This window comes from Hippoglossus hippoglossus, chromosome 20 (assembly GCF_009819705.1).
Source record: "Hippoglossus hippoglossus isolate fHipHip1 chromosome 20, fHipHip1.pri, whole genome shotgun sequence".
Classification (NCBI taxonomy): Eukaryota; Metazoa; Chordata; class Actinopteri; order Pleuronectiformes; family Pleuronectidae; genus Hippoglossus; species Hippoglossus hippoglossus.
This window is the reverse complement of record NC_047170.1, coordinates 10,439,058-10,451,697: the sequence shown is the minus strand read 5'-3', so window position 1 is coordinate 10,451,697 and position 12,640 is coordinate 10,439,058. Positions and strand designations below refer to the sequence as shown.

General features: G+C 44.1%; 1 protein-coding gene across 4 annotated transcripts in view; it reads left to right on the top strand.

The window, feature by feature from the left end:
• Positions 1–12,640, top strand: part of sema5a (sema domain, seven thrombospondin repeats (type 1 and type 1-like), transmembrane domain (TM) and short cytoplasmic domain, (semaphorin) 5A) — a 127,780-nt gene that overhangs the window by 74,897 nt on the left and 40,243 nt on the right. For all 4 annotated transcript variants that reach the window (XR_004612334.1, XM_034572537.1, XM_034572535.1 and 1 more), the window contains 4 exons: positions 2,461–2,668; positions 4,505–4,622; positions 7,616–7,797; positions 8,972–9,115. Coding sequence is in view for 3 of the 4 variants with exons in the window: in XM_034572537.1 (XP_034428428.1) it covers positions 2,461–2,668; positions 4,505–4,622; positions 7,616–7,797; positions 8,972–9,115 (652 nt within the window). In the remaining variant the exon portion in view is untranslated. The remainder of the gene's footprint in view (positions 1–2,460; positions 2,669–4,504; positions 4,623–7,615; positions 7,798–8,971; positions 9,116–12,640) is intronic.

Genomic DNA, 12,640 nt, shown 5'->3' with positions numbered 1-12,640 from the left:
TGGCAGATTCACTCCAGTGTCTGTTCTGTGTTATGATATAACACAGTGTATGGATTACAGACGGATGTACAGAACAGAATTCGAACACAGTGACCCATTTCGCTGTGATAATGTACCATAGGCCCAGTGGGAAATGTCAACATGATCTTCCTGTAGTAGTGTTATTTTAGGATATATCGCTGGCAGTCGAGACACACACACTCACACACACACACACACACACACACACACACACACACACACACACACACACACACACACACACACACACACACACACACAGACACACAACCTGTTCCAGTTCAGTGCCTCCGTGCTTGGCATCTCCCTCAAAAACTCCCCTCTCATTGTTTGCATGGTGCCGTGATCAATGTAGCGTCAGACCGGGAGCTGCCCACACTGCAAGTTCCCCAGACACAAACCAGACACTAATGAAAACATCTGAAACGCTGCCAAGGCCATTGGGTAGCGTACACACTGTGCCTAATCATATGCCATTATTAATGCTCAAACGCACTCTGCTGATTGGGGCCGCTGCAGAGAACCCGATAGATCTAAGTTAGGGGCCAAAGAAGTCAGGATTTCATCTAAATTGTTATTCGGCACTCGTTAGTAAATTCAACCCTGCAGCAACTTTTTACTCCTTCAGTCAGCATGAACAGAATTCAGTTCAAGATATAATATGTAACAATTCTTCATTTAAATGTCTCAAAAACGATGAGACCTTTGTTATATATATTGTTTGTTGTGTACCTTCATTATCCAAAATGTTTCCAACAATGCTCAAACGCAGAGAAATCCCCAATTTGATTCAAAGTAATGAGACGTTTCCTTTTGGTTGCCTTTTAATTGCGTCATATCCCCTTTGCCTGTGGTTTTGCTCGTCAAGTCATGTCTGACAAAGGAGAAACACACTGTTAGAGAGTTTGCTGTTTTTGTCTTCCACTGTTTGTATTGGTCACTCGTAATGTATCACGGTTATTCATTGCCGTTTGCTGTGTAAACGTGAATAAAACTTTATTACATTACCTCATCAGGGAGCAAGAATTGCACCTGAGTTGCATCAGGTAGATTTTCATCTGCTAAAAATATCATGTTAACACTATTTAATATTGTTCACTGAAAAAGGTTGTTACTTTAGTAATTACTTCACAGAACAAGTAAGACAAAGGTGCCTTGAATTAACGGAAGTTCCCACATTTACATGTCACATTTTATTTTAACACATATAAAAAAAAAGAATGATTAGAATAGTGGGTGCTTTACTGACAAGTATTAGTAAGATATAAAAACATAAAAATAGTGAATCAAAAGAATAGTACTTATTCAAGTCCTTATTACAATGCAATATAAATACATAGTACCTAAAATCAGTGGTGGTGGGATTAGTGGCAGCAAGTCAGCAGAAAAATATTGATATTAATTTCTAAGAGCAATGTAAATAAACCAGTTTGTTATTATTGGCAGAAAGGTTTTACGTCACATTGTATTTCAGCCCATATCATACATCATTGAGAATGTGGGCCCCATGGCTCCATGTAGTTATGAAAAAGGATCAGAGATTATATTACATTTATTATTCACCATTTTGTCTGTGTAACGTAATATCGTATTTATGTGTCATTGTAAAAGAAATGACTCACTATATGGTTTAACAAGCATCAGATGACTTGGCTGTGTTTACTGCACATCAACGGTTAGCACACAGCTCTCTGGATGTGCTGTCCTCACAGTGAAGCTGCAGGCTGCTGCAGGGCAGCTACCTTGGTGCTTCTTTGCAGTGAATAACATTAGCAAACCGCTACAGACACACAACATGTGAGTCATATGTTACTGCCCAGCACCGCTTGGGGCAATGCTTAACTTTCACATCCTCGCACCTATTAGCAAATTCACCCTTCTTCCTTTGGCATCGCCGTGCACCTAATTACTTGTCTCTGCACGCAGGGGATTTCATGTATAATAGATGATGTTTGTTTTAGCTCTCCCAAAAGAAGATCTGCCACTAACTTTATCTCACAGGGGGCCCACCTTATATAAAATAAAGGTCAGGACATATTCATAATGACGTTGATTTACACACACTCTTCTCTTTCAGAAATACTAAATGGTTGCTTTCTTTGGAATATCTCCTTAAAGAAAAGTGGGGCCAGAAATCATGTATTCAGTCGCCGAATGCACCTCCCTGGTTGCATCGACAGCGCTGTATGTTGATGGCGTAACCCAGCTTGGCACGCCGGCCCCCGACAGTCTTTTTGACTTAGTTATGAAGTGTTTGTTCGGTGGTTCACGCTGAGTTCGCGCCAGCTTTTGTTCAGTTTTGCTTATCCTAGATGTTTTTTTGGTGTTGTGGTTTTTCTCCTCTTAAAAACCCTCCCTCTCCTTCGCCGCATCACCTTTACTTGTGCAGATAAACACCCTCCTTCTTCTTTTGTGACCAAATCCTTTCTTCTCTTCCAGATTATGGCACTATCAGGAAAGTGCTGTCCCCTCTCAATCAGTCCACGGGGAGCTGCTTGTTGGAGGAGATCGAGCTGTTCCCGCCCAGGAAGAGGCAGCCGATCCGAAGCCTGCTGATCCTCCACAGCCGCAGCGAGCTTTACGTGGGCGTGAGGGACCAGGTCATCAAGATCCCGCTGAAGAGATGCAGCTACCACAAGAGCAGGGAGTGAGTGCATTCACACGCAGACACCATTAATCTCAATGGAAATTGCCAAAAGCAAATGTGCACACAACCAAGTTTTAAAGCTCCCTCTCTCATAAGACGCTCTTTATCTGGGAGGGCCAGGCCTGTGTTGTTGGTCAGGGGCCTTTGCTGAGATTTAAAACCCTGTAAATCAGCTTTTGTCTGAGCCACTGGAGGTGCCCACAGCTGTCCCCTGTCCGTCCGTCTCACTGTCTTCCCCTAGTTGTCTAAAAAAATGTGCATTTTTCCGTCCCGCGCACAGTTCTGCTGCAGCCGTGCGCGTTTTTATCAGATATATTGAGTTTCCGTCTGTGTGGAAGACGCTCCGTCAAGGCATAAATATTGGCAAAGAAAACCCAAGACACAGGCCGAGGTGTGAAGACTCACCACAAAATTGGGATCCCATCCATCATCACACGCAGGGACGGGCTCACACCTTCCATTCCTTATTCCGCACACATTGAGCTGTTATTGGAATGCACGGAAGAGTTAAGGCTTCATATTACTGCCGTGACTCTATGTTATTCACTGCAGCCATCACGGCACTTCATCACCTCTGTGACATTCTCTTCTTCTTCTTCTTTTTGAGAGAGAGCAAAAAAAACCAACAGCAACAACAGATAAAAAGATATAAAACCACGCGAAGGGACCGGCAGCTACAAAGAGAGTTACTGGGTTCATCACTGACATTTCTTTGAGGTGTACTTGTTTGAAATATTAGAAGGCTGTCTGTGCAGCTCGCTGATGGGCGGTGTTCATTCTGCGAGGCCCTTTAGGCCCTCTGAAAGACAGGTAGTAGCTTGTTTCTTCTCCCTGTCATTTAACACCACCGTCATCACCCCTGATATCCTTTCCCCGCGCAGATGCACACCATAAGGCTCCGCTTTCTGCTCGCCACCCAGACGCTACGTCAGCCACCCTCTGTGTGCAGACGTGCACGAGCGTTCGCCTTTTCCACGTTTACGTACGGATGAATGCATGTGATCTTACGCCTTTTCACGAGTGTGTTTGTGTCTGTGTCTGCAGACGAAACCCGCAGACAATTTTGGTTACATTTCACAGGGGGCATGTCAGGCTGCGTTGACGCCTGTGGCTCAGGGATATGTCAGTGGGCTGTCGCTGCAGATTCACATTTGCATGAAAAAAAAATAAGTAACATCAGGCTTTTTTATTGCACTCAATAAAGCACCTGAAGCAGATACGACAAAGACAGATATTGCTATCGCCACTATTTTTAGGGCTGATAGGGTATTTGAGTCAGAAATGAATGTGTGTGTGTGTGTGTGTGTGTGTGTGTGTGTGTGTGTGTGTGTGTGTGTGTGTGTGTGTGTGTGTGTGTGTGTGTGTGTGTGTGTGTGTGTGTGTTTGTGTGTGCAAATGAACAATTGTAATCCTGGTCGTCGGCAGAAGATTACCTGAAAAATCAGTCGGCACATTGTGTTTAGACATAATTTTACAATGCTGATGCGATGCAGGCATTGTAGAACATCCCAGTGCTCCACATTCAAAAGTAAACAAAATTAACATTTCTCTTCTCATGCCTTTCTGGGTTTTTTTTCCTCTTTTCTTCCCTCTCACTTGAGTTGCTTCTCTTCTTTCTACCCTGACGTCTTTTCTCCTCTCCCGTCTTATCTCTCCCTTTGTCCCACTCGTCCCACTTCGTCTTTTTACCTTTCATATCTCCTTCCTCAGTCTGATGGCAGATTTCATGTCTTTCCCCCGTCTCTATTCATGCATGACAGGTTAATATTCCCTTAAGTCCATTAAAAGCAAATGACTACTCTCTTTCTCTCTCTCTCTCTCTCTCTCTCCCTCCAGAGCCTGTGTGGGGGCCAGGGACCCGTACTGTGGCTGGGATCTGTTGCTGAAGAAATGCACCACCCTGGAGGAAAGCGTCCGGATGAGCCAATGGGAGCAGAGCATCACCAAATGCCCCGTGAGTGTCACCGCGTGCCGCTCCCTAATCTTCACTCACTTTATTGTAGTTCACTTTCTTTTTGCCGCTCTCGCTCCTTCTTTTATCCGTACTTTCAGACCTTGAAGTTGGTATAAAAAAAAAATCCGTGCTCACTTGACATATAGATGTAATACTCTCATCTGCTCCCACAACCTACAAGCAACAGCTCCTCAAAGCAGCCATGGAAACATATCCTCTGTATCGAAGAAAAAGTACATTGGGACTGAGCCACTTGACCCCAGAGAATGATCAAGAGTGAATGATCGTTCACCTACTTGTTCACGAGCCAAACAGCTCCACCGTTTATTTTAATGTGCACCAAATTGGGGAGCAGTGCAAGGGGGTGGTGAGCCTCTCGGTTTCAGCACGGCTCAGCTTCTTTTCAGTGTTTCGCACATCATCTTCAAGCCGGTCACAGCAGAGAGGGCTGTGTGCCTCCATACCCTTTCATTTTGGCTTCGTGTTCAGAGGAATATTTGGCACCGAAGCCACCGAGCACCCGGTGGCGTCTGTCAACAGAGCGGAAATTTACTGCAACCACACAGACATATGGACACAGACAATCGTGGACGCACATGTGCATAAACAGGCACATTCTAGCTTCAGCGTGTCGCTCTCGGCTTCAGCTGTGTTCCAATTCAGAGCCCCCCCTCCTTCAGGTGCTTCGTCGCCCGGGCCGAAATTAGACGGTTGGTTCTGCGGAGGATTTGCGTGATTTGCGTCAACAGCCTGTCCCGTCCTTATCGCTGTCGCCTAGCAACAGAGCTGCAGTTGCACACGATGGGAAAGTTTGAATGCCCCTTGGTTTGTTAACATGTGTAGCTGTTCAGTTGAGTTGATACCTCATTTAAAAGTGTAGGCATTGGACGTTTTGGTTTCGGCACCTGCCGGCGTCATTATGTCTTTGAAAAACAGATCGACACTGAAGCGCAATGAATCCTGGGTAAGGTTGCCCCGAGAAGGATCCATCCATTGGAGCTTTTGTTGGTCAGGGATGAAATTACGTATTTTTCAGACGCATTTCAAGGAGCTTTCGAAAAAGGGACAGCGTAGTTGAAGCCATACTTTCATTTAATCCATCTCAACCTGTAACGTGTTAGTTCCTCTCTTATCTGCTAATAGTCAATATTTTGAGAAATGCCCTTTCTGCCTTCTTGCCAAATTAAAGTGATAAAATTGCTACTCATGTTTGTAAAGAAAATATGGAGCAGAAACGATAGAACACATTTCCACCAGCCAGCACCTCTAAAGCTCACTAATTAACAAGTTGTGTGTCTAGTAGTGAACAGGGAGTTGCTGCTCCTCGCCAGGAAGTAGTCTGGCACATTTTCATAAAAAGTACAACTTGTCCTTTTTTTTTTTACACATTCTTTGTGTCTCACTGTCTCCTCGCTCTAACATCAAATTAAACACAAAAATGAGATGTCGATCTTCTTCAAAAAATGCATCTCCACAAATGCCAGATTATTACTTTAATTGCAGCAACTGATCTAAGATGATCAACATTATTCCGGCAGCAGCCGTGCAGCCACTAATCCTTTCGTTGATGTATTTGCAGGCGGCTGCCAGTGCCTATACCTCTGATGGAATATTTATTAATTCACTTAACCTTTGTTAAACCAGGTCCATCCACTCAGAGTGGGCATGAATTAGCTCCGGCAGTAATAACGTTGTATGCTGACAGAGAGAAATGGCTGAAGCCGACGAATGTGGTCTGCTCGCAGCAATTAAATGCCAAGTCATGAAACTTGGACAGGAAGATCTTTGTCGCTTTTAAAAACGGTTAAAGTTTTCCTTGTGATATGTCCATCAACAGTTTGCACAAAGCCGAACTGGCTGGATGTCAAAGTGACGGGCAAAGCTTCCGTAAAAGTAATTTTAATCAGCTTCCACTCAAAAAAACACGATGTTACAGAATAAAAAGGAGACAGTTATTGTAATTTTTGGTCGGTAAAAAAGAGAAATTATATATATCCACAGAAAACATCATCCTTCAGAGATCTGTAATCTTGTTTCGGTTGTCCTCTCCTTTCTATCCTCCCTTTTTAATTAAAGAAATTGGGCATTTTCTCATCCCTAAAAAGATATATTTATTTCCCCAAAAAAATACATAATACAAGTAAGATCGGATGCATGTACCGTGTAATTTATAGTCTCTGCTACAAATGATTGTTGGAAGAAATGTGACGTGCCTTTCAGGCTGTTTACTCTCTGCGACGCAAATGTTCTCTGTCTTAGCCAAGCGTCGCCCATTTAGGCTCACAGCAGAGTTCAATTACCAGCGAGAGCACGGGCGAGATGCTATTCCCTGCCTCTGCCAAATCAGCTGATGATAAGGCTGTCTCTTCTCCTTGTGTGAAAGTGTTCTTTTTTGCATTTTGAAATCACCCTGAAATATCGCGGCGACATGCCTCATTTCATCCGCACCCCCCCCCCCCCCCCCCCCCCCCCCCCCCCCCCCCCCGAATTTCATACGAGTGATTTTTTTGTATTTAGCTCGTATCACTCGTAATTCACCTCCCCTGTAATATCGAAGACCGTCCCCGTTTCATTCTGTTTCGCCTCAAATATTTATTTATGTGGCCACTTTTTATTTCCTCCATATTTTACCTTTGCGAGAATGTGTCCATTCACCAGCTTTCGTTTGCCTTTCTGAATCACTCGTTTTGCTTTGCTGGAATCGCATCATAACCTCAGACAATTTTCATACATCTTCCCCGTGTTTAAGGCACATTTGTGCTCCTGTAACTGCCGCGTTTTGAATGTGCTATAAACGGTGTGTGCGGTGCGGTTATTTTTTGCATCTGTTTGAGGGAAATTGATTTCTGTTTGCATCCTCCGTAGCCATCGGCTGCGTTTCCCAGAGCAACACATTACCGAGAGCATCGGTCTAATGCAGCAACCGGTTTCAGAGAAAAGCTATTACCCTCAAATGTTTTATTTCTGCTCCTTTTTTTTCCCGTTCCCAACAGGTCCGTAATGTGACGATCGATGGAGGCTTCGGAGCCTGGTCCGGCTGGTCCATGTGCAGTCACACTGACGGTGGGAGTGCGGGGGCCTGTCTGTGCCGGACGCGAGCCTGTCATAACCCTGCCCCTCAGTGCGGGGGCCAGCAGTGCCACGGGATCAGTGTGGAGGTCGCAAATTGCTCCAGGTAAAATGTTTCAGTGATGCACATCTGTAAATCATCCGGCTGCCTCTATCGGTCTCCTCTGAACATCTCCACATCTGGATAAAGACACAGAGAGAGAGACACATATAAAGACTCATTGCCTGCGTCCTCACAACTATTCATTAGAAATCCTATTGTCGGCTCTCAGCTGACATACTACAGAGTTTAAATTAACTGTGATGATGCTGCTGCGCCTCAATCTGCTTATTTAACAGAGCATGTGAATGTTTTCTTTCATGAAAGATACATTTTTGTTAAGTAAAGGGAAAGCAACTGATAATGTTATTGTCATTGTTATATTGTCCTTTGTTTTAAATAATCAATTCATGCTTTACCCGTGCTCAATGAAAAAAACTCAAAAGCAGCACATACTCACATATGAGAGGCTGTAACACAGAAATATGATATCACATATTCTTTTAATTATTTACAGTCTGTCAAATTAGCCTTTGATTCCTTTTCTATTCACTGTCTAATTAATAAATTCCCTGTTTTAAACGCTAGTTGAATCACATGGCCTCAAGTCATATGACATTAGTACTGACAGTGTCACCTCATATAGACTTTATACCTGCACATATATACTGCAGCATTAAAACAGTGTTCATCTAACTATAAAGAGGAATCTATATCTGCCTGTCCGTTTATCTGTATTTCGATTTTCTTGACAACCACTCATCCGATTGACTTCAAACTTGGGTGGAGTGTTGCTCATGGATGAACGGTTCTCTAAAAAAACGTTACTTTGTTGGTATAAGGACGCTTGAAACCTCTGTACATTCAGTATGTTTCTGGAACAGATATTTAGTAAAAATTAGTTTGGGTGATTCTCTCAAAAAAAGCGATTAGCCCCATATTGACATTTTGGACGAGAACTGCAGTAGATTTTTATAAATACTAGTTTTACAGATTCAATTCTCAGTATGTTAACTTCAGTGTGCATTAATATACTTCCTTCCATTGACCATTAAGCACCCAAGACATTAAGGTGCATCAGTTGTGTCCAATCAAGTCCACGCCTTTATTCCCAAACAATAAAGATGGCAGAAGAAAGATTTAACGTCTAGCGATGACAATCTTATTTTGATGTTGTGATGATCTGGCCACCTCACCATTAATGGCGAAAGTGACTCACACTGATGTTGCGTCTCCATAGAAACGGAGCCTGGACTCCCTGGACTCTCTGGTCTCCCTGCAGCACCACCTGCGGCATCGGCTTCCAGGTCCGTCAGCGCTCCTGCAGCAACCCGACCCCTCGCCACGGAGGGCGAGTGTGTGTGGGCCAGAACCGCGAGGAGAGGTATGCATCACCACGCGCCCACACGCTTCTACATTTAAACACGTGTGCTGATTAAAGCAAATGCATCCTCGACAAGTTTGGATTTCTGTCCGTGTGAGACGCCAGAAAAAAAGCTATTTCGCTCCATAATGTGCAACCTACAATTAGGAGGGACGACTTTGACTGTGACTTTTTCTTTTCTTGTTTTTTCCTCATATTCTGTCTAACTTTGTGACAGCCAATTAGGAATGAGTGGGATAGGCCTGTGCTAGGGTAATTATCTGGCTTTCACACACAGGCCAAGTCTACGTTTTGAAGCTTTGGAGGCTTTGGCGTAGAATAATAGCCTTTTTAAAGATGTTTGTTTGGTTCCTAAGCAACCTTCTAGGCCGGAAAAAAAAAAATGTATTTTCCTCAAGGACAAAGTGTGTGAAGAAGCACAAAGAGATACACAAAGCAGCCAAGGTAGAAAAGGTCTAGAGTTTAGCCATCTCAAAGTTAAAGTTGTGTCCGCCTCACAATTTATTGTGGTTATCTGAAAGGGGGGGTTTGCCAAATCAGCAAAAGATCATTGTGTTTGAACATTTTGACTACAGTGGTTAAATCACATTATTTCAGCCTCCCTGGCTTAGCTTGGCCCCCTTTGTCCCCTACAGTGTCTGTGATAGAGCCCATGTTTTTCATCCAACTCCTCCCATTAGCCAGCGCTAAAGTGCAAAAAAGATACAGTGCTGATAGTGCAGGGAGGGAGAGAGGAGGAAAAAAGGTTACCAATCATCACCACGGCAACAGAAACAGCATTGCAATGGACAAGTAATTGGATACGGCCTTCAAGGATGAACCGTATATTACATCCCTCTTTCCCCCCTCCTCGCTCTGCACTTTTTCATTTCCTCTCTCCCTCCTCTAACCTCCCATCGTCCCCTTCCTTTTACTCACTAATGCTCCCGCTGGAGCGCTCCTTTGAAAAAAGGGTCTGCTTCACTAAGAGGGAAAGTATATATGGAGTGACCGACACAGCCCAGTTACTCATGAACCACACCAGAAAAACCACTGGCTGGAGCCATGGGAGACCAGGAGCAGGTATTCACATCTCGTCTCTTCTGCTCTTCCCGAGTTTTAATCTCCTTTGTTTCCAGCTTCCCTCTTCCGGCTCTCCGCACTTGCTCTGTTCAGCTATTTAAAACACCTTAGGCCAGTGCAAGGGACCAGCTGTGAGGATCTTTGTGGGGGGGGGGGGGGGGGGGTCTGTGTGTGTGCGAGTCTAACAAATGAGCAGACATAGAGATAGAGTGTGTTAACAGATGAATTATGCCGAGTCAGTTTGCATCTGCCTCAGGGGCTGACAGGTAAGATGAAGATGCTAGATCTTTTCTGGGGAGTGTGTGTTTCATATGAGCGTATCCAGATGTGACAGAAATGTATATCCCAATGAACAAAGTAGGTCAAACCTCTCACTGGATGTTTGGCCTGCGTAGCCGTGGCCAAAGAATTCCACTGCATCTGTTGTTTATAGTTGCCCATGTGTGAAAAAGAAATCTTCTGTGCAAACTTTAATCCAAATGGCATGAAAAGGGGGGTCTGGGATCTTTCAGGGAGTTCGTTTTATTTCCATTTAAAGCCAAAAACCCAAAAGAAAGAACAAAAAAAAACACTTGAAATGAAAATTGTTTTTTGCTTTGTGGTTCAAAGTGAAAAAAAAGTATTTTTCAGCTCTTGCACCCTGAATAATTATTTAAGACCACAACAGGCTTTTATTTTATGGAGCACAGTCGTCCTCTCAGCGGTGTCTGCAGTGAGTCTGACTCTCCACTTCCCATGTTGCCTCAAGTCACCTCTTCAGATGAGTGCGCGGGCCTTCTGTTTAAACATGCATGCGTATGGTGTTGAGCTCTTATGATCACACACACACACACATATTCGCAAAAATTTAAAAGACCACAAGACCAAACCAAACCTCGGCTCTCACCTCTCGTCCGCTTCCCTTTCAGCCAACAGCCTTCCCACGAGCTCTGCCCCTGATTGTTTGCAGCAGGCAGGCCCTTTTAAAAGACGAAAGCAAATGTTCTGAGACCGGCCGCGCACAGCAGTGCTACGGGCTTACATCTGGCTGCTTAATGCCTGCATTTATAAACCTTCTGTTGGTTTTCCTCCCAGCACTCTGACATGGTCCGCACTGCTTACTCAGCCTGTAGTGAGTAATTAGCAGCGTTTCTTTAGTCCAATCGGCTCTGTGTTTCTTCGTGAGCAGAGAAAAGGGGATAAGATAAGATGGAGCAAAGCCGCCGACTTGTCTGAAATGATTACACTGTGTACGATGATGATTCCGAAGCTCTAATCTGCTTCATATTGATCGCAGCAGTTTTGTTTTTTTTTACTCTACTGTGTTGCAGCAGTGGTATTTTGTGTGTGTGTGCGCAGAACCCCACATGCGCGGATGTCTGTGTAAGTGCGTTTTTTCCGTCTCTTTCTCTCAGGCCTGATTGTAATCCACACTCTTCCTCACTTCTCCTCCCCACAGTCTCATCCCACTGCAAGCGCACGGATTAGTAAAAGTGGGAAAGAGCGCACTCCTCCAAGGACCTTTACTACCAGGGTGTACAGAATGAAGCTTTTGATTTACCATGAACAATAGCGGAGTATTTGGGAAAAAGCATAATGGAAATATCCAGCCTGAGCCTCCTGAGGAAGGGTTTAACATTAAAGCTATTTTAGCACGAGGAGACTCGGTTTTCCTCAAAAGTCAAGTGCCAAAACACAACAAAATAGCAGTTAAAGCAATTTTATAGCGTGCGTTAAAGTTATAAAATAAATTATATGGCTCTAATAAGGCTGGCAATCGTCTATCGTTATTTTATAATGAGGACTAAGTAATTAAGTATTTTAGACATCGCTATAATCCTGTCTTGTAAAACGATGCAATTACAGATGATGCATGCATCTTTGGGGCTTTTTTAATAGGCTGTGTCAATAAATTATGCAAAGTGCATATGTATGTTCATTACGGTTTGAGGTGGACTTTTATTAGATGTACTTTTATCCAACATTGACCATTACGCGCACACACGCACACAGACTTGTCTCCGGTGGCGTGATTCCATCAGATGTTTTCCGGCTCGCACAGTGCACCGTGTTCCCTGCGCTCCACGGCCACATCAAAGACATGCGCTGGGATTTGTAAAAAGTTAGTTTCAAGTGAAGTTTACACGGTTTTCGCAGACGTCCTTGTCTTGCGGCGCAGACTCTTCGTAGCTATTTCGGTTCGGTGGCAAGGTTTGGTGGTGTGGTGACATTGTCGGTGCCCTTCACATGACATGTGATTTGCAGTCAGATGAAGTAGCTATTCCATTTGTGAGCGGAGGTTTAAATGCAGAATTAGTTGATGGTGCGATGACTCCATATAGGGATATAACGGTGTCTCTTTCATTCCCACTCGGCGCCCTGAATGTTTGTTCTTGCACCATGTATCTTTGGTGAGTGGGTGTGATCTCTCCTGAGGAGATCCTGACTAAATGATAGAGACAGATCCCCAGTACGCTCAGACGT